General features: G+C 43.2%; 1 protein-coding gene across 10 annotated transcripts in view; it reads left to right on the top strand.

Annotated features, from left to right (window-relative positions):
* Nucleotides 1–9,575: 9,575 nt before the first annotated feature.
* Nucleotides 9,576–26,827, top strand: part of LOC139373669 (sorting nexin-13-like) — a 29,519-nt gene continuing 12,267 nt past the window's right edge. For 5 of the 10 annotated variants that reach the window (XM_071114499.1, XM_071114494.1, XM_071114492.1 and 2 more), the window contains exons 1-10: nt 10,016–10,111; nt 22,160–22,272; nt 22,450–22,552; nt 22,664–22,753; nt 23,423–23,544; nt 23,627–23,748; nt 23,888–23,992; nt 24,669–24,757; nt 25,079–25,162; nt 25,315–25,453. In XM_071114499.1, the coding sequence (XP_070970600.1) occupies nt 10,061–10,111; nt 22,160–22,272; nt 22,450–22,552; nt 22,664–22,753; nt 23,423–23,544; nt 23,627–23,748; nt 23,888–23,992; nt 24,669–24,757; nt 25,079–25,162; nt 25,315–25,453 (1,018 nt within the window). In that variant the 5' untranslated portion in view covers nt 10,016–10,060. Of the gene's footprint in view, nt 9,758–10,015; nt 10,112–22,159; nt 22,273–22,449; nt 22,553–22,663; nt 22,754–23,422; nt 23,545–23,626; nt 23,749–23,887; nt 23,993–24,668; nt 24,758–25,078; nt 25,163–25,314; nt 25,454–26,827 lie in introns of those variants that run through there. The other 5 variants (XM_071114501.1, XM_071114498.1, XM_071114500.1 and 2 more) reach the window with 5 other exon arrangements.

The raw sequence follows: 26,827 nt of genomic DNA, 5'->3' as shown, positions 1-26,827 counted from the left end.
CCTGATCAGGATCACATAGATCCATCAGGGTTATCAGAGCCAGGTCGATTAATCAGACTGGTTAGTTTGATTGATGCTTCACCTCGGCATCGTTTACAACTCCTTCATGACAGACCTGTCAGAGAACACCTGACCTGATCTATCAGGGTGATCAGAACCAGATTGATTGATTAATTGGTTAATTGTTCAGATATTCCGTTTGATTACATTGATTATATCATATCTATTTATGGAATATAAAGTTTTAGAATGGGGCTATGGTTGTCAATTAACATATATACATTTAATATCAAGTAGCTATTTATGCTGTTTTTATAGTGTTGTAGAAATGTGTTATTAACATTATCCCAAGTGAAATGATGTGTACCAGAGCAACAACAAAAAACACTTGTTTTGTTTTAATAGGTAAAACTGGGTTGATTTTCATGGATTTAATTATAATGGGAAATCAAAGAGATTAGAAAACTTGTTATAAAAAAATATGTGGGTTAGGGTAGGGAACAACAGGATCCAACCCAACGGGGTTAGTCTGTGCATAATAAGGGGATCCAGATAGGGACAGATTTACTTCTCATGTTTATGTATCTATCGAGGTGCTAATTGTATGAGAGGGTTTCAGGGTAGAGATAAAAATGTTGGGTAGGAGGGTGATTAGAGAGATTTACCCAGAGGAGGCTGGTGGGAGGAGCTATAGGAGGACGGGCTCATTAGAATGGCTGGCATGGAATCAATGGAACGGTATAAAACACATCAAACATATGGAAACCACTTGTTTGACTCCGTTCCATATATACCACTCCAGCCATTACAATAAGCACATTCTCCTATAATCCTCCCACCAGCCTCCTCTGGATTTACCACTTAGGGAAAAGTTACCTCGTCAGAACCCACTGTGTGTGTTTGTGTTTGTGTTTGTGTTTGTGGGTGGGTGTGTGTGTGTGTGGAATGCCTGGGTCAGCAACTTTTATAGGAGAGAGTCCGCCACCTAATGGCCAATACAGTCCCTTTAGAAAGTATCCCTTGTCTTTTTCCATATTTTGTTGTGTTTCAGCGTGAATTTAAAATTGATTACATTTAGATTTTTTGGTCCCTGGTCTACACACAATACCCCATAATGTCAAAATGGAATTATGTTTTTTCAAAATGTTTACAAATTAATAAAACATGAAAAGCTGAAATGTCTTGAGTCAATAAGTATTCAACCCCATTTTATGGCAAGGCTAAATAAGTTCAGGAGTAACACTTTGCTTAAGAAGTCCCATAATAAGTTGCATTGACTAAAAGAGTGTTTAACATGATTTTTAAATGACTACCTCATCTCTTTACCAAACACATACAATTATCTGTAAGGTCCCTCAGTCGAGCAGTGAATTTCAAACACAGATTCTCCCACAAAGACCAGAGAGGTTATGGGTATGCTTGTAATCATTAAGGACTGGGGAGTTTTCCAGGATAAAAAAGAAACGGGACGGAGCTAATCACAGGCAAATTCCTGGAGGCAAACTTCAGTCTGCTTATCAACAAACACTGGGAGATGAATTCACCTTTCAGCAGGACAATAACCTAAAACACAAGGTCAAATCTACACTGGAGTTACTTACCAAGAAGACAGTGAATGTTTCTGAGTGGCCGAGTTGCAGTTTTGACTTAAATCTACTTGAAAATCTATGGCAAGACCTGAAAATGGTTGAATAGCAATAATCAATAACACATTTTACAGAGCTTGAAGAATTTTGCAAAGAATAATGGGCAAATGTTGCACATCTTAGATACTTTCCCAGAGAGACTCCTGTAATCGCTGCCTATGGTGCTTTTACAAAGTATTGACTCAGGAATGTGAACATTTATGTAAATGAGACATTTATGTATTTCATTTTCAATAAAATATCTAAAAACGTTTTTTCACTTTGTCATTATGGGTAAACTTAAATGGTTTCTGTGTCTATACAGGATACCAACCTCAACTTAAAAGGTTTCTGTGTCTATACAGGATACCAACCTCAACTTAAATGGTTTCTGTGTCTATACAGGATACCAACCTCAACTTAAAAGGTTTCTGTGTCTATACAGGATACCAACCTCAACTTAAATGGTTTCTGTGTCTATACAGGATACCAACCTCAACTTAAATGGTTTCTGTGTCTATACAGGATACCAACCTCAACTTAAATGGTTTCTGTGTCTATACAGGATACCAACCTCAACTTAAATGGTTTCTGTGTCTATACAGGATACCAACCTCAACTTAAAAGGTTTCTGTGTCTATACAGGATACCAACCTCAACTTAAATGGTTTCTGTGTCTATACAGGATACCAACCTCAACTTAAAACGTTTCTGTGTCTATACAGGATACCAACCTCAACCTAAAAGGTTTCTGTGTCTATACAGGATACCAACCTCAACCTAAAAGGTTTCTGTGTCTATACAGGATACCAACCTCAACTTAAAAGGTTTCTGTGATTGTCACAAATGGCAATTTGCATAATTATTAAAGGACATGAATGTTTAGTCTTTCTCATTTTCCATTAGAAAACAAAACTATACCATTCATTCATGATCCATTTGTGGGTTATATTGCGGAATCTATTGATGTGGGTGGTCTTATGACAAACTCATATGACAAAGTATAGTTTGGGCCCTGTGTGTGTGTGTGTGTGTGTGTGTGTGTGTGTGTGTGTGTGTGTGTGTGTGTGTGTGTGTGTGTGTGTGTGTGTGTGTGTGTGTGTGTCTGTGTGTGTGTGTGTGTGTGTGTGTGTGTGTGTTTGTGTGTGTGCGTGCGCACTCACGTGGGGTTCACTCTCTGCGCCTTTCTCCTCCACGCACATCCAATGTTTGCATTGCGCTCCTGCCGTCCACCGCATCAGTGACCTGCTGTGAGCTTGGAACCGCCCTGTGAGCTCCCTTGGCCGGCTTGCTTTTTAACCTGATCCACTCTCACGGGGTCCCAGAAGGGGGGTCAGAATCACTTAGCCGCATACCTTAGAACAAAGCAAAATAAACAGCCAAACTTAGGCTATGGAAAAATTGCTGTTTACCCTCCTCTGCTCCTATAGAAATGGCTGATATTCTCCCTGGCTTGTCTTTTAGTACAATAGTGCAGAATAGGTCATATCCCAGCTAGCACATTTGGTTCCTTGGAAGTTGTGGGAACGTAAGTGTTTGGTTTCTCATTTGTTCTGCGAACAAAGCCACACGTTTCCTGACCAGTGAACTCGAACCTTTTGAGAACGAAAGTGAATTTTTAGGTTACAAGGAGGTTCTGATTCCCTGAAAGTTCTCCTGGAAGGTTTTATTAACTTTCTGAGAATGGAAATTATAGGTTATTTGAAAGTAATTAAATAACGTTCTGAGAACATGTTTAAATAAGACTTTTAATAACACTGCTAGCTTAGTTTGGGCTAACTTTTTTGAACTCCAATCACAGATAGAACACATGGAAAGGAATTTTCTTAGGCATTAATCATGCAAACATTTATTGTGGCACGGCATCAGTGAGAATCAAATCAATGATCTCCTGTTCTCTATCCATGGAATTAGTCCACTGTGCCACCATAATGGAGCTAGCATTGCATGTTTGTTTTTTTACTCGTATAAAGCTGTTTATTTTTGTCTATTCAAACAGACCCCATTTTAAAGGAAACAAGTGCTCATTAAGATCAGGGCCCGTATCAGGGCCCAAAGTATCTCAGAAAAGGTCCTAAGAATCCTGTTAAAACCTGTTTTAAGACAACAACAAAAACACTGCTCAGACAAAGTTAGAGCTAGGAGTAAATCAACTCCTAAAAGTTTATATCAGCTGATAATCACGACTGATTGAGGTACGGCAAAGGAAAGATAGTGATTCCGCTCACTGACATTGTTGCAAATGATTGGGAATAACCAGTTGCCAGCTGTGAACTCTAAAGAGCACACTTCATACAGCGCAGTGAATGTGACTGTAGATAAAATATTGTAGTGTTTCTCCTCCCAGTGTGTGTCTGTAGAACTGACGGAAAGATAGAGAGAGGGAGCAAAGAGAGAGACAGAAAGATAGAGAGAGGGAGCAAAGAGAGAGACAGAAAGATGGAGAAAGTGGCGGGAGGTAGAGAGGAAAAGACAGAAAGAAAAATATAAATATTGAGCTCGTTTCCTAAACCCTCCCCTGCTTTCTGAGTTAGATCGGTGTGTGTGTGTGTGTGCGTGCGTCCATGTGGGTGTGAGCTGCAGACTGCTGTGTGTCAGCAGAGGTCTTAGGGGGGAAGAGGGGGGAGAAATGGTGAAGGATTTGAGACTGGGAGGGTGAGGGGGAGAGGAGAAATGATCTCCCCCTTCCTCGGGAGATGCAGAGCTATTTCTCTCTCTGCTCCTGTTGTGTGGTTCTCCTCCATCCCCAACACAACACACACAGCCTGAAACTGGAGACACAAAAAGCTGGCCTGTGAAGTCAACTCAGATGAAAAAAAATAATAATAATTCTCCTCTGTTTTTCTCCACCTATATATTCTCTTCCTCTCTTTTTCTTCCGTTTTCCTCTCCTTCACATTGCTTTATATCCTGCTACGGCCACCCCCCTGTCTTCAATAAAAGTCTTCAAACAAAAAGAGAAGCCTCGTTTTAGCAAAGTAAAGCCTTGCAGGGTCATCCCTGCACCGTGCTCCATTCAGACTCAGCTGAGGTTGTCCTAATGTTGTCCTGAGGTTATCCTAACATTGTCCTGAGGTTGTCCTAAAAAACGTTCCCCAAACAATCCCTGAAGATTTGTGGTATTCCTACTCGCAGAGCCCCGGGCCCCTTACCAGTTTTTTTTCATATATCTATGAAGGGCAAGTTTTTTATTTTCAACCTTCACGGTTTAAACCATAGAGATAGGTCAAATCAAATCCAAACAAATCAAATCAAATAAACAAATCAAATAAATCACATACACATGGTTAGCAGATGTTAATGTAAGTGTAGCGAAATGCTTGTGCTTCTAGTTCTGACCATGCAGTAATATCTAACAAGTAATGTAACCTAACAATTTCACAACAACTACCTTATACACACAAGTGTAAAGGAATGAATACGAATATGTACATAAAAATATATAAATGAGTGATGGCCGAACAGCATAGGCAAGATGCATTAGATGGTATAGAATACAGTATATACATACTGTATGAGATGAGTAATGTAGGGTATGAGAACATTGTATAAAGTGCCATTGTTTAAAGTGGCTAGTGATAAATTGATTACATCAATTTGTCCATTATTAAAGTGGCTAGAGTTGAGTCAGTATGTTGGCAGCAGCCACTCATTGTTAGTGACGGCTGTTTAACAATCTGATGGCCTTGAGATAGAAGCTAGTGCCCAAAAGCATGGACAGCGCCACTGAGGACTTTCACCAATTTTAAGTAGTCAACTACATCTCAGAAAAGGTCCTAGGAATCCTGTTAAAACCTCTTTTAAGACAACAAGAAATCCCAGCTCAGAGTAGGTTTTAGGATTATGTGACCAGACAAACTTTGAGCCAGGTATACATTTAAACAGGAAAGTCAGTTAAGAACAAATTCTTATCTACAATGACAGCCTACCAGTGAACAATGGGTTAACTGCCTTGTTCAGGGGCAGAATTACAGATGTTTGCCTTGTCAGCTCAGGGATTATGAACCAGCAACCATTCAGTTACTGGCTCAATGCTCTAACCACTGGGCTACCTGCCGCCCCAGGACAGCTTGAGGTAAAACAAAGATCAGGATGACGCTCATTGACATTGTTGCAAATGATGGGAAATAACCAAGGCATAAGGCATCGCCAATTGTGAACTTTGTAGCACACTTCAGACAACCACAGTGAATGTGACTGTATATCAAATTTTGCAACGGAAAAACGTTTGATGTCATTTTTGCCTGACACGATCACTTTGCCTACTCTATTATCTAATATGTTGGCATGCATAACCTTTTTTTTTAACCAATTCTGATGGTTGTTACAAGTGGAATTTGGACAATATTACAGTTATATCAACACACTCGTCACTCCCGTTTTAACAACTCTAAATTGCTTTGACACAGTAGGCATCAAGTCACTTGCCAATAATGCTGCATACAAGTTTTGAAAGGTCTATAATTTTCATTAAACTCAATCAAAAGTTAACAGAAGCCCTAGATGCCTTCATTTGCCAAATGTATAGGCATGAAGTGTCCTAAATATCTGTCGACTAGGTGGGAGTCTTATGACTAAAGAGGCTTCATACATAGTTTTTTTGTTTTTACCAATAAGAGTATGAATAAAACGTCTCTATTCTCAGCACTTAAGACAAATGTTCTACTCTGAGACGCTTTGTGGATACGGACCCAGGTCACCAGGAGGGATCAGCCAATGAATTATCCTCATGAGGAAACATTCCATAACTCCAGGTAACAGGTAATCACCAACCTTGGCTTCATACCTGTGCAAACCACACACTCTAGGTGGCAGTGTGCACACTTTCAGTTTGTTTGACAACTCATAGAAATAGTAGAAGATGAAAATTGGAGACGGACTCATTACAGTACCACAGTATGAGTCGTAATACCCATAAAACCTAATGGTCAAACAGGGAAATGGTTTTAAAAAAAAATTCACCATTCATTTTTCCCATAGGGGATTTTAGAAGGGCTGTATTTCGTTTAGACTGACCCTGGTGTAATGTTTTGATAACCGTGCAAATCTCTCTAGGATATAGTGACTTTTGTCAATGCCTGTATTTATTCCGCCAAAATTAAATGCTAATTAGTTGCTAATGTGGGTGTCATAAAGAACCACAAATGCCATGATGATCTGGACGAGACTGCTGAAGGTAAGAATCTCTGGATTAACTATCTAATGTTAGCTAAATGTAGTAATGAATAAATTGGCTAGATTTCTTTAAATTGACAATTCTGTGAACTGTCTTGTGCAAGTTTTTATTTTATTTTATTTATTTCACCTTTATTTAACCAGGTAAGCTAGTTGAGAACAAGTTCTCATTTGCAGCTGCGACATGGCCAAGATAAAGCATAGCAGTTTGACACATACAACAACACAGAGTTACACATGGAATGAACAAAACATACAGTCAATAACACAATAGAAAAAAAAGTCTATATACAGTGAGTGCAAATAAGGTCAGACTAAATTGACAGAATACCTGTTAGCAAAGGTATTAGCTAGAGATGACGTGCAGGAGCTTGTAGGGATTTGTAGTTTTGCATGACATCTACTTTGACCCTAATTATTGTGTGGCTTACCTCCCTGGTGCTGGCAGCAGAGCCTGGGACTATATTCAACTCCACCTCTGCTTACTGTGTGACCCTGCTGGGGCCCTGCCCACCTGGAAAGAGGTAAGCATCCTTACTCTATTAATTAAATTAAAATGGCTTTATTGACATGGGAAAAATATGTTTACATTGCCAAATCAGGTGAAATAGATAATAAACAAAAGTGAAATAAACAATAAAAAATGAACAGTAAACATTACACTCACAAAAGTTCCAAAGGAATAGAGGCATTTAACATGTAATATTATGTCTATATACGGTGTTGTAACAATGTGCAAATAGTTCAAGTACAAAAGTGAAAATAAATAAACATAAATATGGGTTGTATTGACAATGGTGTTTGTTCTTCACTGGTTGACCTTTTCTTGTGGCAACAGGTCACAAATCTTGCTGCTGTGATGGCACACTGGTATGTCACCCAATAGATATGGGAGTTTATCAAAATTGGATTGGTTTAAAAAAAAAATGTGGGTCTGTGTAATCTGAGGGAAATATGTGTCTCTGATATGGTCATATATTTGGCAGGAGGTTAGGAAGTGCAGCTCAGTTTCCACCTCATTTTGTGGGAAGTGTGCACATAGCCTGTATTCTCTTGAGAGCCAGGTCGGCCAACTGCAGCCTCTCTCAATAGCAAGGCTATGCTCACTGACTATGTACATAGTGAAAGCTTTCCTTAATTTTGGATCAGTCACAGTGGTCAGGTACTCTGCCGCTGTGTACTCTCTGTTTAGGGCCAAATAGCATTCTAGTTTGCTTTGGTTTTTTGTTAATACTTTCCAATATGTCAAGAAACTATATTTTTGTTTTCTCATGATTTGGTTGGCTCTAATTGTGTTGCGCATCTCTCTGTCTCTGTGATCTCTCTCTCTCTGACTCTCTCTCTCTCTCTGACTCTCTCTCTCTCAATTAAATTACATTATATTCAAGGGCTTTATTGGCATGGGAAACATGTTAACTTTGCCAAAACTAGTGAAGTAGATAATAAACAAAAGTGAAATAAACAATAAAAATGAACAGTAAACATTACACTCACAGAAGTTTCAAAATAATACAAGTATTTCAAATGTCATATTATGTCTATAGTATACAGTGTTGTAACAATGTGCAAATAGTTGAAGTACAAAATGGAAAATAAATCAACATAAATATGGGTTGTATTTACAATGGTGTTTGTTCTTCACTGGTTACCCTTTTCTTGAGGCAACAGGCCACAAATCTTGCTGCTGTGGATATGGGAGATAGATATGGGAGTTTATCAAAATTGGGTTTGTTTTTAAATTCTTAGTGGATTTGTGTAATCCGAGGGAAATATGTGTCTCTAATATGGTCATACATTTGGCAGGAGGTCAGGAGGTGCAGCTCAGATTTTCCTTAAATTTGGGTCAATGGTCAGGTATTCTGCCACTGTGTACTCTCTGTTTAGGGCCACATAGCGTTCTAATTTGCTTTGTTTTTTTGTAAATTCTTTCCAATGTGTCAAGTAATTATATTTTTGTTTTCTCATGATTTGGTTGGCTCTAATTGTGTTGCTGTCCTAGGGCTCTGTTTGTGTTTTGTGAACAGAGCCCCAGGACCAGCTTGCTTAGGGGACTCTTCTCCAGGTTCATCTCTCTGTATGTGATGGCTTTGTTATGGAAGGTTTGGGAATCACTTCCTTTTAGGTGGTGCTAGAATTTAACAGCTCTTTTCTGGGCTCTCTCTATCCTCTCTCTCTCTCTAGTGCCAGCATACAAAGGTGTAAGGTATAGCCAATGTTACCAGTGGGACCCTGAATAATGCATCTATGTGGTAACTGGTCAGTCACTGATCAATCATGTGATTCTCTCGCTCTGCAGGTTAGATGGCTAGTTGTCATCAGAGGCTGGTATGGAAACCACATGTGGTGTCCATGTGTTTGATACTGTTCCATTTATTCAATTTCTGCCATTACAATGAGCCCGTCCTCCTATAGCTCCCACCTGCCTCCTCTGGCGTTCAACTACTTGTCAATCATGCACTTGATAGTTATTTGTAACTTTAATTGATTTTATGTTGAGAGAGAGATAGGCTTTACGACATTTTCATAGGTAGCTGTTGTGTATGCAGTCCATCAAACAATGTCGTTGGCCTGCCTATCTGCAAAACAGTAGCAGACATTCTATTTCCCCACCGAACATAACATACAATCATAAATGTTGATTATGTGTTTCAGAGAAAGTATTTGGCTCAGTCGCAATTGTTAAAGTAGTAGATGAGAATATTTGTAGATTCAACAACACCCAGTCACGGGTGTGTTGCTTGCATCATAACCCTTTTCAGCCAATGAGAGAGCGACGTCGAGAAAAGGGGTGCCGGAGACGTAAAGCTTGTGCAACATGGCGACTCTCCGAAGAGACTACGGAGAGTGGAGATACAACCGCTTTTAAACCAGAAAATCCATATATTTGTGCCTTGTACAATGTGGCGGGTTTAGCCCAAGCTACGACATCTACAACATTGTAAACGATGTTTGCAGAGGTAAGTTCATACTCGCTTCAAGGCGAGTCTATAGTTTGTTTTCCGCGCTGGGCAGTGACAGCGTTGAGTGACAGCAGCCAAACAGCTAGCTAACCGTTTAGCATCCGACCACAGGTAAACATTGGACGATGAGCACCGACAGGCTTGTCTGTTTTGAAAAAAAAAAAAAAACTCCTTGCTCTGTCAGTTAGTCCAGGATTAGATAGCTAATGCGATGAGCTGAAGTTATCCTTGGTGACAATACCGTGCTGGAATAAGCTCTCTGGCTAGGTGGAATAACCAACGTTATGCGTTTACATTATTATGAGTAACGACGTTGCTAACAGGAGAATCTATTCAGCTCAACTGATTCAGGTGAGAATGGAATGGGCGCGTCCCAAAGTAGTTATTAACTAGCTGGCTAGTTAGCTGGTGGCTAGCCCATTCAATAGTACATTCTTGGGCTAGGTGGCTAGCAACATCGATGTCAATTGCCCCATTTGCTTCCTAGCAATATAACTTAGCCTGCTAAATACTAGTAACGTTAGCTAACTTTAGTAATGTTAATTATTAACGTTAGATAATTTATAGCACAACCTTATCAGAGTTAGCTAACTAGCCATGTGTCTTTCTGATTTGACATATTTAACCAACTCACTAGCTATCTAAGTAGTTAAGTTACTTGTTACTGTTTTGCCCTGTTCTGTGTGTAACATTAGCCATTTTGATGTTGGCCAGCTACATTTTGGTAAATACGTGACGTTTAGTCTGCCTGCCCCATCATTACATTATCTGGCTTACACCTGGAACTGTCACCAGTCAAGTTTCTGGTACCTTCTGTCATATAATCTGTTATGTAGGCTAGCTATGTGTTCCAATTATGCCTATGCGGCTGCAACTACATTTCCTATGGTATTTAATTTAGCTAGCTAGCTACATGCAAAGTAGCTACAGTTCTCATCAAATGGGTAATAAGTAAGAGTTTCTATCCAGCCCCACTTCCTGTTCCTTTAAATGGGGCTAGTCAAGTTTCTATCCAGATCAGACCGGTGTCTGAAATGGATGTGTAAAGAACATATGACTGACTGCCTGTCATGTGGAATTGGGAGTTGTGTTCGTTCAGCAGTACTTCTCATTACTCTAATCTGTATTGTCTAAACTGACAGTGTTTTCCATTCCAAGGGTTTTATCTAAAGATAATGCTCTACGCCCATTGAGCCTGGTCTGTTTGACTAGACTACTTACCGGTAATGTAGTTATAACTGCTTATAAAGCAACTCTCTATATAGGCCCTTACAGTTCTCTGGTAACTAGGCTGGTAACCTTAGTATCAAGGCCCTTCCTATGTTGGAGACCTATGGTGTGTGTGTCTCTGCCCGGTGTGGTAGGCCTAATCTAGGTTAGACTATATCTCCTAGGTCTCTGCAGGGTGAAGTATTTTATAGCGCTACTGCTTATAGTAAGTCACTCTCCTAATATATGTGTATGTATGTATATATGTATAACTAGGCAAGTCAGTACAAAACAAATTCTTATTTACAATGACGGCCTACCGGGGAACAGTGGGTTAACTGCCTTGTTCAGGGGCAGTTCAAAGACAGATTTTTACCTTGTCATCTCGGGGATTCGATCCAGCAACCTTTAATTTAATGGCCCAACGTTCTAAATAGTAGTCTATCTGCTGCCCCCTAACTCTGATTACTATCAGGTCTATATGACCTCACTGGGGTAAGTTTAAGTTGTGGCTGACATGGCACATTGTCTCCAGTTAATCTGGGATGTTATGGAAGAAAGAGGGCATTGTGTTGTGCTAGATATCACACCCAAGTATAAAACAGCATTCTTGTCTCTAACCTTTAGAGTTAACCAGTCACAACCTGAACACAACCTGGAGCACAGTAGCCAGCCTGACTGAAAGGAGTTGGCTGTTGTGGTGTAACTGGTCTTACAGTGTAATATGCACCCTCAAGGATATGTGTTTCTCTCACAGCTAAATCTCATTAGTATGTCTTAATCAAGGCTTAGTGACAGCGAGGCGTCAGTCCATCAGAACTGCTCCGCCACGCACGCACGCGCAGCCTGCATCAGTCTAAGGTCACCCTAATAGGGAACTTTAACTGGCCCAGGTCACAGTGCAGTTCTATGGGAGCAGGAGGAGCACGGAGCCCAGTATGCATCATACTGAGGCCTCCCAGCCCTGCTCAGCCCAGCTCCCTCACTCCCCTCTGGGAGCTCCACTCACTTTCTCAGAGGAGAGCTTTTTAATGTTCTGAGCTAATCCCTCAATTACTAACCCCTCACTCATTAAACCCTAACCCCTCACCCAATGTCAGTAACTCCTGACTGTCTTGGAGGCCAAGGGGGCTGTGCTGCTGACAAAGTTGAAACATACATTCGCTAACCCCTGACCTCTTAGCCAGAAAAGGACTGGCCACCCCTCAGAGCCTGATTCCTCTCTAGGTTTCTTACTACATTCCTGGCTTTCCAGGGAGTCTTTCATAGCCACTGAGCTTCTGTATCGGCATTGCTTGCTGTTTGGGGTTTTAGGCTGGGTATCTGTATTAGAGGTCGACGATTAATCGAAATTGCCTATTAATTAGGGCCGAATTCAAGTTTTCATAACGATCGGTATATTTGGACACAGATTTGGCCGATTTATTTTTATTTTTATTTTTTTACACCTTTATTTAACTAGGCAAGTCAGTTAAGAAGGCATTCTTATTTTCAATGACGGCCTAGGAACGGTGGGTTAACTGCCTTGTTCAGGGGCAGAACAACAGATTTTTACCTTGTCAGCTCAGGGATTCAATCTTGCAACCTTACAGTTAACTAGTCCAACGCTCTAACCACCTGCCTCTCATTGCACTCCACGAGGAGCCTGCCTGTTACGCGAATGCAGTAAGCCAAGGTACGTTGCTAGCTAGCATTAAACTTATCTTATAAAAATCAATCGATCAATCATAATCACTAGTTAACTACACATGGTTGATGATATTACTAGTTTATCTAGCTTGTCCTGCGTTGCATGTAATCGATGCTGTACGTATCGTTGCTCCAATGTGTACCTAACCATAAACATCAAGGCCTTTCTTAAAATCAATACACAGAAGTATATATTTTTAAACCTGCATATTTAGCTAAAAGAAATCCAGGTTGGCAGGCAATATTAACCAGGTGAAATTGTGTCACTTCTCTTGCGTTCATTGCACACAGAGTCAGTGTAAATGCAACAGTTTGGGCCGCCTAATTTGCCAGAATTTTACGTAATTATGACATAACATTGAAGGTTGTGCAATGTAACAGGAATATTTAGATTATGGATGCCACCCGTTAGATAAAATACGGAACAGTTCCGTATTTCACTGAAAGAATAAACGTCTTGTTTTCGAGATGATAGTTTCCGGATTCAACCATATTAATGACCTAAGGCTCGTATTTCTGTGTGTTATCATGTTATAACTAAGTCTATGATTTGATAGAGCAGTCTGACTGAGCGATGGTCGGCACCAGCAGGCTCGTAAGCATTCATTCAAACAGCACTTTCGTGCGTTTGCCAGCAGCTGTTTATGACTTCAAGCCTATCAACTCCCGAGATTAGGCTGGTGTAACCGATGTGACATGGCCAGCTAGTTAGCGGGGTAAGTAGTTGTTCCCCTTGCTCTGCATGGGTAACGCTGCTTCGAGGGTGGCTGTTGTCGATGTGTTCCTAGTTCGAGCCCAGGTAGGAGCGAGGAGAGGGACGGAAGCTATACTGTTACACTGGCAATACTAAAGTGCCTGTAAGAACATCCAATAGTCAAAGGTATATGAAATACAAATCGTATAGAGAGAAATAGTCCTATAATTCCTATAATAACTACAACCTAAAACTTCTTACCTGGGAATATTGAAGACTCATGTTAAAATGAACCACCAGCTTTCATATGTTCTCATGTTCTGAGCAAGGAACTTAAACGTTAGCTTTCTTACATGGCACATATTGCACTTTTACTTTCTTCTCCAACACTTTGTTTTTGCATTATTTAAACCAAATTGAACATGTTTCATTATTTATTTGAGGCTAAATTTATTTTATTGACCTGTTATATTAAGTTAAAATAAGTGTTCATTCAGTATTGTTGTAATTGTCATTATTACAAACACACTTTTTTTAAAAATCGGCCGATTAATCGGTATCGGCTTTTTTTTGTCCTCCAATAATCGGCATCGGCGTTGAAAAATCGTAATCGGTCGACCTCTAATCTGTATAGCAGTTTGTGACAACTGCTGATGTAAAAAGGACTTCATAAAATACATTTGATTGATTACCCCCTAACCCCTCAGTCACTGCCATTGGTCACAGGGGCTGTGGCAAGGAAGGGAAGTGAAACCTGTATGCCTGCCTCACTGACATACTGGGCATGGGGTGACTTCATGTGGCAGGGAGTTGTGCAATGTCCTACAACTGATTTTGTTTTTTAGGGAGTTTACAAGGAATGCTTTGTGCTGCTTCAGTCTGGAACCCTCAGCTCTTGTATGGAACCCTCAGCTCTTGTATGGAACCCTCAGCTCTTGTCCTGTGATAGTTTGTGAACACCTGTGTCATCCTCTCCAGTCTCCACTAGTCTGTAGTCTGGTACAGTAGTATACTGGGGAGTGGAGGCTCTCTAAGTCAGTGGAGGAGTGGGTCAGCTAGCGCAGTCTGTAAGTAGTAGAAGTTAACCCTGTAGTGGTTTAATAAGCCCTGTCATCCTCTAGCTCAGGGTTTGTTAAACTATGGGTCGGGAGCAAAAGTGGGCCCTGGGCACTTGAGATGTGTTGCGAGTTATGAGAATACATCTAGATTTGCACACTATTTCTTCTTAATTTGGGTCATTGGAGGACGATTAGGGTCCCGGGAGGACTGTCGGGTTGAATGATGGACATTATACAGTGGAGTGTATGAGAGACAGGACAGCCAGGCATGACTACAGGCAGCTATAGGGCAGACTCTTCGCAGCTGTCTGAGGCTATGGTGGGCAGAGAGGAGTTTTATTAAAACGTCTGAGCCCTTTCTGTTGGAATGGTTTTCCTGAACCTTCTTGCTACCGTACATTATCACAGAAGACAAGCATAATTTGTGACGAGTTGTTTTGTTGTGGCTGGTGAGCTGTCGTTTTGTATTCTCTCCCACTAGTCCCTCTCTGTCTGTCTTTAGCCCTGATAAGGTTAGCCTCTATCAAAGTAGAGGGGGCTAGCCAGTAGCCATATCATAACTTGGCCTACCTGTCTGTCCCTATATTCAGACAGTGATTGTTCCGTGGCGGCTCCACTGTGACGCTGGTGCTCTGATAACCCTAGCCCAGGCCCGCTCATATGGGCCCTCTAACACCATTACGTGTGTGTGTGTGTGTCGAGTCAAGGACGTCTGCTAGCAGCCAGGCACCTCGTGAATGAGGAGAGGCCTCCTTATCCCTGCTGTTGTTAGTAGTATAAAGACCCTGATTGACTGAATACCAGGCGGGTCTAACAATCAAGAGTGTTTGCGGTATGTTCATTCCTCTGTTAGGGTGTCTGAGTAACATTCTGTAGGTTGTGTCTCTGATGATACCTGGCTAGTATGCTGCTTCTCACCAGAGCTAGTCTAGGGAAGAATTTGCGATTTAGCCTGAAATATAGGCCTAGCTGTGACAGCCCATCCTCTTAGCTACTGTAGTATACGTATGGTACAGTGCAAGCTAATGTTTCTAAATTCCCCTGTTTGTAATAATGTAATGTAATAGGCTGTGTAACACAGAGGTCAATAACCTGCAGTAGTCAGTCAGTGCCATGTGTTATTATTTGGCCATGATGACTTTGTTGTTTACTCTCAGGTGAATGTGTTAGCAGCAAGGGACTGACAAGCCTGTTTCATTATGTGAGCGAGGGGAAACGCTATGTGTGTGTATTGTGCACTTGTACAATGTGCGACTTTGCGCGCGCACGTGTGTGTGTTTGTGATATAAAGTTGTGTAAGGGATAGCCCGGCTCTATCCAGCGTGGTTGATTGGAACAGATGGTGTATGTTAAATCTGTGTAAGCTGGAATGATTCAGAGTATGCTGCTGCTAGCTCCTGCCTAGTGTGACGCTTATAGCTGTAAAACTGCTGTACTACTCAACACCATCACCCTGACCCCTGGAAAGGTCAAGACATATCCAGTGTGTGTGTCCTTATAGCTGTAATACTGCTGCAGTACTCAACACCACCATCAGCTTTAACACAGAAGCGTGAGTGTCCTGACCTCTGGAAATGTGTTCTCCCCTCAATCTTAGCTAGCTAATTAGTTATACTGTATCTAAATGAAATCTGGCGACAGAACAATGATGACAAAAGCTTGTCCTACTAATTATTTGCCTCCTTTTGAAATGTTATTGTGTTTCCAAGCCACAGTAATGCACTTTTCCCTAAATCTTCATCGGCACTAGTGGTGCACCGATATGACATTTTTGGCAAATACCGATATCCAAAATTTTCCTTGCCAAAAAAAACTATACCGATATTTAAAATGTTACTGTCCTTTTACGTACAGTTAAATAGTTGAAACACACACACTGACCAAAAAGTTATTTTGTTGCCATATATGTATGTCTCCATTACCAGAAAAACATAATTAAAACCTATTTCTTTCACTTACTTGCTGTGTTGTTTCGTTGTTCATTTGTTCAGTCTCAACCAGGATTTCATCATACATGTCAAGCAGTTAAGTTTCAGCTCTGTCTGTCCGTGGCCTCTCTTCCTCGGTGCGCACTGTCACTGTATCCGTTTCCATCTTGTCCAGCTGTCTAACATTTCACGTAAACCCTGTTCCTTGTCTAAGTAGCGGTCCTTGTACCTAGCATCAAGCATGGTGGGGACAGTAGATGCTCTGACATAATGCCACCGAATCGCTTGTTCACAGCCTCTATCAAAGTACTTTTCCAAGTTAACCCCACAGTCTGTGGCAGACCCAATCCATTGTAAAGGGTTTAAACACTGTTTCCTATGCTTGTTCAATGAACCATAAACAATTAATGAACATGCACTTGTGGAACGGTTGTTAAGACACTAACAGCTTACAGACAGTAGGAAATTAAGGTCACAGTTATGAAAACTTAGGACACTAAAGAGGCCTTTCTACTGACTCTGAAAAACACCAAAAGAAAGATGCCCAGGGTCCCAGCTAATCTGCATGAATGTGCCTTAGGCATGCTACAAGGAGGCATGAGGACTGCAGATGTGGCCAGGGCAATAAATTGCAATGTCCGTACTGTGAGACACCTAAGACCATGCTACAGGGAGACAGAACGGACAGTTGATCGTCCTCGCAGTGGCAGACCACGTGTAACAACACCTGCACAGGATCGGTACATCCGATCAACACACCTGCGGGACAGGTACAGGATGGCAACAACAACTGCCCGAGTTACACCAGGAACGCACAATCCCTCCATCAGTGCTCAGACTGTCCTCAACAGGCTGAGAGAGGCTGGACTGAGGGCTTGTAGGCCTGTTGTAAGACAGGTCCTCACCGGCAACAACGTCGCCTATGGGCACAAACCCACCATTGCTGGACCAGACAGGACTGGAAAAAAAGTGCTCTTCACTGACACGTCGCGGATTGGTCTCACCAGGGGTGATGGTCGGATTCGCGTTTATCGTTGAAAGAATGAGCGTTACACCGAGGCCTGTACTCTGGAGCGGGATCGGGGCAGTGTGTCACAGCATCATCGGACTGAGCTTGTTGTCATTGCAGGCCATCTCAACGCTGTGCGTTACAGGGAAGACATCCTCCTCCCTCATGTGGTACCCTTCCTGCAGGCTCATCCTGACATTACCCTCCAGCATGACAATGCCACCAGCCATACTGCTCGTTCTGTGCATGATTTCCTGCAAAACAGAAATGTCAGTGTTCTGCCATGGCCAGCGACGAGCCCGGATCTCAATCCCATTGAGCACGTCTGGGACCTGTTGGATCGGAGGGTGAGGGCTAGGGTCATTCCCCCCCAGAAATGTCCGGGAACTTGCAGGTGCCTTGGTGGAAGAGTGAGGTAACATCTCACAGCATGAACTGGCAAATCTGGTGCAGTCCATGATGAGGAGATGCACTGCAGTACTTAATGCAGCTGGTGGCCACATCGGATATTGACGGTTACTTTTGACCCCCCCCCCCCCCCCCCTTTGTTCAGGGACACATTATTCAATTTCTGTTAGTCACATGTCTGTTGTTGAATCTTGTTATGTTCATACAAATATTTACACATGCTAAGTTTGCTGAAAATAAACGCAGTTGACAGTGAGAGGACGTTTCTTTTTTTGCTGAGTTTCTTTATAAACCTTCCTCCTGTATTGATGGTTCTCTTCCCTCAGCCACTTTATCTATCTAATGTAAATGACCTGAGCTGATAGATAGACCGTTCACAATGTTATCCCGATCACTATCAGGCTCTTCAGTGAGAGGGATCAGCAGCAGGGTGGCTCTACAGTGCGAGGGATCAGCAGCAGGGTGGCTCTACAGTGGGAGCGATCAGCAGCAGGGTGGCTCTACAGTGGGAGGGATCAGCAGCAGGGTGGCTCTACAGTGGGAGGGATCAGCAGCAGGGTGGCTCTACAGTGGGAGGGATCAGCAGCAGGGTGGCTCTACAGTGGGAGGGATCAGCAGCAGGGTGGATCTACAGTGGGAGGGATCAGCAGCAGGGTGGCTCTACAGTGGGAGGGATCAGCAGCAGGGTGGCTCTACAGTGGGAGGGATCAGCAGCAGGGTGGCTCTGACTCAGATCATGGACAGATCACTTTCAATTTGTTTATTCCCCTGGGGTCCTCCTTTCACACAATACTTTATAGCAAAGCTCTCTGAACCTGTTCCTGGAGACCTACCGTCCCAGGGCTCAACGATAAACTTTTTTACAAGGAGCATGTGTGCCCCAAAGTTGAATAAATAAATAAATGTAGGAGCACAGTGAAAAGTATTTTTAGATATTAAAGCTAGAATCCTTAATTTTTCTAGGCACTCTGATGCTCCTAAATAAAATTGTCAGGTCGCTGGGCCTCCCGAGTGGCGCAGAGTTCTAAGGCACTGCAGTGCTTGAGCCGTCACTACAGATGCAGGTTCGATCTCGGGCTGTGTCGCAGCTGTCCGCGACCAGGAGACCCATGAGGCGACACACAATTGACCCAGCGTCGTCCGGTTTAGGGGAAGTTTTGGTCAGCCGGGATGTCCTTGTCCCATCGCGCTCTAGCGACTCCTGTGGTGGGCCGGGCACACTGCACGGTCGCCAGGTGTACAGTGTTTCCTCTGACACATTGGTGTGGCTGGCTTCCGGGTTAGGTGGGCGTTGTTAAGAAGCAGTGAGGCTTGGCAGGGTTGTGTTTCTGAGGACTCATTGCTCTCAACCTTCGCCTCTCCCGAGTCCGTACAGGAGTGGCAGCGATGGGACAGGATTCTACCAATTGGATATCACAAAATTGGGGAGAAAAGGGTGGTCAAAGAGAGAAATTCCAGGTCGCACAACAAAATATTTTATATATGCGAGTGAAATGGTCACACTATAGAGCCCTGCGTCTTGTAGGTTTTCATTCCAACCCTAATCTAGCACACCTAGATTGGAGAGCCTGGCCTATGTGTGAACAGTACACTTCCCTTCAGTAGCCTGTCTGTGATAACTATGGGAAAATCTCAATTGCATACCCCTAGCATCCTCTCTCCTCCAAACACATTTGATGAGTAGGCCAGAGGCTCTGACCCCCCCCCCAAACCCATTGGAGGGGAAGGTCAGAGGGGCGGTACCTCTGGCCTTCTCATCCAATGGGTTTTGAGGAGTGAGGATGCTAAGAGTATGCAATTGAGATTCTCCCCATGGCCTAATTCTCCCTCCCTTCCTGCATCTGGAGTGCCTGCTTCCTCTAGTGACACACACACACAGTAGCATTCTCACCTCACCTATTGCGATTTTCCTTCCTGCACCTGGAGTGCCACATTCCACCTGAGTGCCCCCTCTGTGACTGTCACACTCCTGTGGGTGGACACACACCTGCCTCACCCATATCACTTCACCTAGCACTCCTGGAACCTTTAGCTCTCACAGCAAACATCTGAAGAATGTAAACAAAACAAATGAACTGTGATCTAGACCCTGGTAGACAATCCTCATGCAAAATAGATTCCGGACCAGCTTTAGCTGTTAGCCTGGCTGTCTTTCAAGTAGCCTGAAGAATCCCTCAGATGTAGGCTAATGACCTGAGGTACTGAATAAACCCGTTGTATCTTGTTCGCCTGTGGGATGTGTGCCAGTGTTGGCTGGAGACTGGGTTACGTACAGAGTCTGCTAGCATAAGCTTGCTAGTGTTAGCCTGCATTTAGGCTGTGTGAGACTAAAGGATGCAGTGAGAAAGCTAGCATAGCATTAGCAGTTAGCTTGTAAGCATGAAACTGGGTCACCGGTAGCTAAGCGACTTAACTCCAACATATGTCTTCTACAGAGGTCCAATGCAGCCGTTTTTTTAAATCTCAATATCAAATCATTTCTGGGTAACAATTAAGTACATTACAGTGATTGTTTTAAATTAAAATGGTCAAAAAGTAACTAAATAGCTTCTTAGCAAAGAGCAATTTCTCAAGCAAGAATTTTGCTAGGTCTGTCTGGGAGTGGTCTGATTGGGGAGGGGGAACTAGCAGTTATTGGCAGAGAGATTTGGAACTCTTTCTTATTGGTCTATTAACTAGTCACAAGGCAGGCCAAAACTCCATCCCACCAAAACAGGCTCAAATTTCAGGCAGACTTTTCAAACAGCTCTTACACTAAAAGGGCATTATCATAATTGTCACAATTTCACAGTATTCTTCCAACCTATGTGGAAATATACATACAAAAAAACGCTGGCAAATCATGTTTTTTGACTGTATTGGTCCTTTAAGTTGTGATGCGCCTAGAAGAGTGTGCTGCCAGTACTGGTAAAAATGTCCATTATTTTTATGCTTACCTTGTATCTGTTTGTCTGTAATTGCAAGCTTTTCTTTGGGTGCTGAAATCTGTAGTAGTCTGTCAAATTGCGCCCCGTAATCCACTGTTTTCCAATGAAGTAGGAAGTTAGCGACTTCAAACATGCAGTAACTCAATACTTATAAAATATGTCATTCTTTAATGCTTACTGTGCACCTGTGCTTGTCCTGATCGCTATAGAGTTGTCAGTTTTGAATCCATAGTTTTTGATAAATAGCCGTCTCTGTTTCCCCTGCCAAATCAAAAACATCTGATTTTTGATGGGGTCCTCCTCCTCTGCTAACAAACAGAGGTTGCTTAAAATGTTACTTTTGTCAAAAACTACAGATTTCAGCACCCGAAGTAAAGCTTGCAGTTACACAGGACAAACCTAGAGAAGGAAAACATTAAATAATGGCCAGCTTTACAATTATTGATTGATAGTGACTCGATGTAGTTGGCGGTACATTCTTCTGGGCGAATCACAACTTCTCTCCGTAGAAGATATTATACACCAAGTGTACAAAACATTAGCAACACCTGCTCTTTTCACGACATAGACTGCCCAGGTGAATCCAGGTGAAAGATATGATCCCTTATTGATGTCACATGTTGAATCCACTTCAATCAGTGTAGATGAAGGGGAGGAGACCGGTTAAAGAAGTATTTTTAAGCCTTGACACAATTGAGACATGGATTGTGTGTGTGCCTGTGTGTGTGCCTGTGTGTGTGTGTGTGCCTGTGTGTGTGTGTGCCTGTGTGTGTGTGTGCCTGTGTGTGTGTGTGCCTGTGTGTGTGTGCCTGTGTGTGTGTGCCATTTCAGTGGGTGAATAGGCAAGACAAGATATTTAAGTGCCTTTGAACAGGGTGTGGTAGTAGGTGCCAGGCGCACTGGTTTGATTGTGTCAAGAACTGCACACTAAACAGTCACACTAAACAGTTTCCTGGGCCAGCTACCCTGTGGAAGGCTTTCGATGCCTTGTAGAGTCTATGCCCTGACAAATTACAAGTGCTAGCATTAGCAGTTAGCTTGCTAGCGTTAGGCTGTAGGCTGTGTGAGATCGGGTTAGGATGCAGTGAGAGAGCTAGCAATGTTAGCAGTGAGGTCAGCAGTTTATCTTTTTCCTGCTCTGACAATAACAGGTAACCTGAGGATGAGAAACTCTCCCTCTCACTTTCTCTCGATCTGACTTTCTGTAGTGTTTTATATTTTATTTAACTAGGCAAGTCAGTTAAGAACAAATTATTTACAATGACGGCCTTCCCCGGCCAAACCTGGACGACGCTGGGCTAATTGTGCGCCGCCCTATGGGACTCTCAATCACGGCCGGATGTAATTTAGCCTGGATTTGAACCAGGGACTGTAGTGACGCCTCTTGCACTGAGATGAAGTGCATTAGGCTGCCACAGTTAATATGTGAAATTAGGTGGGTGATTGCTATACGTTAACCCCCTCCCTCCCCCTCCAGGCCAGTCTGTCTGTGTGGGGATGGGGGGGTCTAGGAGTGGTGCTGTTCCTCATCACTTTTGGACCCTTCGCTATCTTCTACCTGGCCTTCTATATCTGCTGCGTTGTAGGCGGGTAAGTGTGTAAAACCTTTATAGATGTGTTTATGTGAAATGATCTGTCTTGGTTGTATCCCAGCTTTCAATAGGTTTTTACTGAGATTACTAATGAATCTGGTTTACATGTCTTCTTCCTCTTCTCCTCCTCCCCCTCCCCCTTCCACTCTTCTCCCTCTCTCCTCTCCTCCTCCAGTGGTTTTGCGGTCACTCTGTTGTTTGGGAAGACCAACTCAGAGAGACATCTTGAGAAGTGTGAACACTCCTACCTGCCAGCCACGCAAACGGGTATACTGAAGGTAGGATGCACACACTCACCAACACACACTCACACAAATGACTCTCTCTCCCCTCCCCCTCCATCTCTTTCTTTATCTCTCTCTCCCCCCCTCTCTTTCTCCCCCCCCCAGACGTTGGATGAGATGAGGTTGGAGCAGAAGCCTATAAAAATAGACAGGAGACTGACTGGCTCCAACTACATAGACGAGCCTCTGCAACAGGTAAGTAACAGATGGATGAGGGATGGGCAAGTGAAAACAAACGGAGAGGGAGCACAGTGCTGACACACAGCCTGATGACACAGATACTTTCTGCTTACTGGGCTCTGTCTATACAACTGTGATTGAAGCCAAGTCACCAGTTTTAGTCTGCAACTATCTCAATGCAGACATTTATGTCTCTGTAGCAAAGGGGTGTGTTTGAATTTCTGCCTGTCTTAGTGGATGTTTATGTACGTGTCTCAGTGTTGAACATAACAGAGATATTCCCTCTGTTAGTCCTAGAGAACGATAGCTGTGACTGAAATGTATCCACTAAAGGGCTAGTTAGTTGCTATAGCAGCCAGATAAAGTGAGTAGCCTTTAAGTAGCCTAATTAGATCATGACCTGCCTGGATCAGCAGCCCCACTGTCTCTCTCTCTCTCTCTGTGTGTGTGTGTGTGTGTGTGTGTGTGTGTGTGTGTGTGTGTGTGTGTGTGTGTGTGTGTGTGTGTGTGTGTGTGTGTGTGTGTGTGTGTGTGTGTGTGTGTGTGTGTGTGTGTGTGTGTGTGCGCGTGCGTGCGTGGTTTATCTCCCTCTTGTGTTCTGTATGGCCACTGTGGGTTTAATGAAAATGGACTTCTCACCTACAATAATGACTGGCCAGTTTCTCACACTCTCTCCCTCTCCAGGTCATCCAGTTTGCATTGAGAGATTATATTCAGTATTGGTATTACACTCTGAGTGAGGATGAGTCTTTCCTGCTGGAAATCAGACAGACTGTCCAGAACGCTTTGGTCCAGTTCTCTACACGGTAACATTCTATTACTGCTATATTACTGGTGATTTCCTGCTCTTCCTTACTTCTCTATAACTACTGTGTTTTTATTATACAGGTCTAAAGAGGTGGACTGGCAGCCTTATTTCACCACCAGACTGGTGGATGACTTCGCTACTCACCTCCGAGTCTTCAGAAAGGCCCAGGACAGACTGGAGCGCAGGGATGACAATAAACAGAGTAGGAATACACATCCACCGACAGACAGGCGCTCTCTCTCTCTGACATGATGATGATGATTGTGGTGATGTTGATGGTGTTAATTGTGGTAATGACAATTGTGTTGATGAAGGTGACGCTTGTGGTGATGTGTTTCTAGGGGACTTGTCGGAGGAGATGGTGGAGTCATTCTTTGAGGCGGAGGTAGAGATGGAGAGGAGCGTCTGCAGAGACGTGGTCTGCACCTCCCTGAAGGATGAAGAAGGTAGACACACACACACTTTCCATTAGAGCGAAGAAGGTTCACACGCTGCACCTCAACAAGGAAGTTGAAGCAACTTTGAGCCTGTGTGTGTGTGTGTGTGTGTGTATACACTGAGTGTACAAAACATTAAGAACACCTGCTCTTTCCATGACATAGACTGACCAGGTGAATCCAGGTGGAAGCTGTTATCACTTATTGATGTTACCTGTTAATTCCTTCAGTCAGTGTACATGAGGAGATGGGTTAAATAAGGATTTTAAAGCCTTGAGACAATTGAGACATGGATTGTGTATGTGGGCCATTCAGAGGGTGAATGAGCAAGACAAAATATGTAAGTGCCTTTGAACGGGGTATGGTAGTAGGTGCCAGGCACACTGGTTTGTTTTTCATGCTCAACCATTTCCTGTGTCTATCAAGAATGGTCCACCACCCAAAGGACATCCAGCCAACTTGACACGCTGTGGGAAGCATTGGAGTCAATATGGGCCAGCATCCCTGTGGAATATTTTCAACACCTTGTAGAATCCATACCTGACAAATTGAGTCTGTTCTGAGGGCAAAGGGGGGGGGGGGGGGGCAACTCAATATTAGGAAGGTGTTCCTAATGTTTGGTATAGTCGGTGTACATCATGTTGACATTCAGGTACTGATGTCTCTGTGTGTGTCTCTGTGTCAGGGTTCCTGAGGGACTTGTGTGAGGTGCTGCTCTACCTTTTACTACCTCCTGGAGACTTCCACAACAAGAACATGAGATACTTCCTCAGGGTGAGACACACACACACACACACACACACACACACACACACACAAAAGCAGACACGCACACACACAAAAGCAGACATGCACAAGACAAGCTCACACTGTGACACAAACACCAACATGAAATTGAGTGTGATGTGTGGTCCTGAGTGGCTCAGTCAGTAGAGCATGGCGCTTGCAACACCAAGGGTTGTGCGTTCGATACCCGCTGGGGCCACCCATACATCAATATCTATGCACACATGAATGTAAGTGGATAAAAGCCGTCTACTAAATGGCATGAAGTAATATTTTATGTGATGTAATTTGATTGTGTCCATGTCCCAGGAGATTCTGGCGCGAGGCGTTCTCCTTCCTCTGGTCAACCAGCTGAGTGATCCTGATTACATCAACCAGTTTGTTATCTGGATGGTCAGTATCAGTAATCACGTTGATAATCAATATCGTTATTGGAATCTTTTATCAATATTACCACTTGATCAACCAGTTGTAGAAGGTTAGTAGAGATCAATAACTTTTATCAATACAACTGATATAAATGTTATGTAAACGTATGTATGTAGATCCGGGACTCTAGCTGTAACTACGAGGCGTTTATGAACATCTTGAAGCTGACAGACAAAGTGTCTGAGCTGGAGGCTGTTAAAGACAAGGCCCTGGAGGAACTACAGTACCTACGATCACTGGACACCGCAGGAGATGGTACACACACACACACACACACAGACCCACACACACAGACATGCATGACGCCACACTTTTACCATAAAGTAAACTCAGCAAAAAAAGAAATGTCCCTTTTTCAGGACCCTGTCTTTCAAAGATAATTCATAAAAATCGAAATAACTTCACAGATCTTCATTGTAAAGGGTTTAAACACTGTTTCCCATGTTTGTTCAATGGACCATAAACAATTAATGAACATGCACCTGTGGAACGGTTGTTAAGACACTAACAGCTTTCAGACGGTAGGTAATTAAGGACAGTTATGAAAACTTAGGACACTGAAGAGGCCTTTGTACTAACTCTGAAAAACACCAAAAGAAAGATGCCAAGGGTCTCTGCTCATCTGCGTGAACGTGCCTTAGGCATGCTGCAAGGAGGCATGAGGATTGCAGATGTGGCCAGGGCAATAAATTGCCATGTCTGTACTGTGAGATGCCTAAGACAGCACTACAGGGAGACAGGACATACAGCTGATCATCCTCACAGTGGCAGACCACGTGTAACAACACCTGCACAGGATCTGTAAATTCGAGCATCACACCTGCGGGACAGGTACAGGATGGTAACAACAACTGCCCGAGTTACACCAGGAACGCACAATCCCTCCATCAGTGCTCAGACTGTACGCAATAGGCTGAGAGAGGCTGGACTGAGGGCTTGTAGGCCTGTTGTAAGACAGGTCCTCACCAGACATAATTGGCAACAACGTTGCCTGTACTCTGGAGTGGGAGTGGGATCGAGGTGGAGGGTCCATCATGGTCTGAGGCGGTGTGTCACAGCATCATCGGACTGAGCTTGTCGTCATTGCAGGCAATCTCAACGCAGTGCGTTACAGGGAAGACAACCTCCTCCCTCATGTGGTACCCCTCCTGCAGGCTCATCCTGACATGACCCTCCATCTTGACAATGCCACCAGCCATACTGCTCATTCTGTGCGTGATTTCCTGCAAGACAGGAATGTCAGTGTTCTGCCATGGCCGGCGACGAGCCTGGATCTCAATCCCATTGAGCACGTCTGGGACCTGTTGGATCGGATGGTGAGAGCTAGGGCCATTTCCCCCAGAAATGTCTGGGAACTTGCAGGTGCCTTGGTGGAAGAGTGGTGTAACATCTCACAGCAGGCACGGGCAAATCTGTTGCAGTCCGTGAGGAGTATATGCACTGCAGTACTTAATGTAGCTGGTGGCCACATCAGATACTGACCGTTACTTTTGATTTTGACCCCTCCTTTGTTCAGGGACACATTATTCCATTTCTGTTTGTCTGTGGAGCTACTTCAGTTTATGTCTCAGTTGTTGAATCTTATCCTAATACAAATATCTACACATGTTAAGTTTACTGAAATAAACG

This window comes from Oncorhynchus clarkii, chromosome 18 (assembly GCF_045791955.1).
Source record: "Oncorhynchus clarkii lewisi isolate Uvic-CL-2024 chromosome 18, UVic_Ocla_1.0, whole genome shotgun sequence".
In the NCBI taxonomy this organism is placed as follows: domain Eukaryota; kingdom Metazoa; phylum Chordata; class Actinopteri; order Salmoniformes; family Salmonidae; genus Oncorhynchus; species Oncorhynchus clarkii.
Note: the sequence above shows the minus strand (reverse complement) of the source record. Positions and strands in the feature narration are given on the sequence as shown.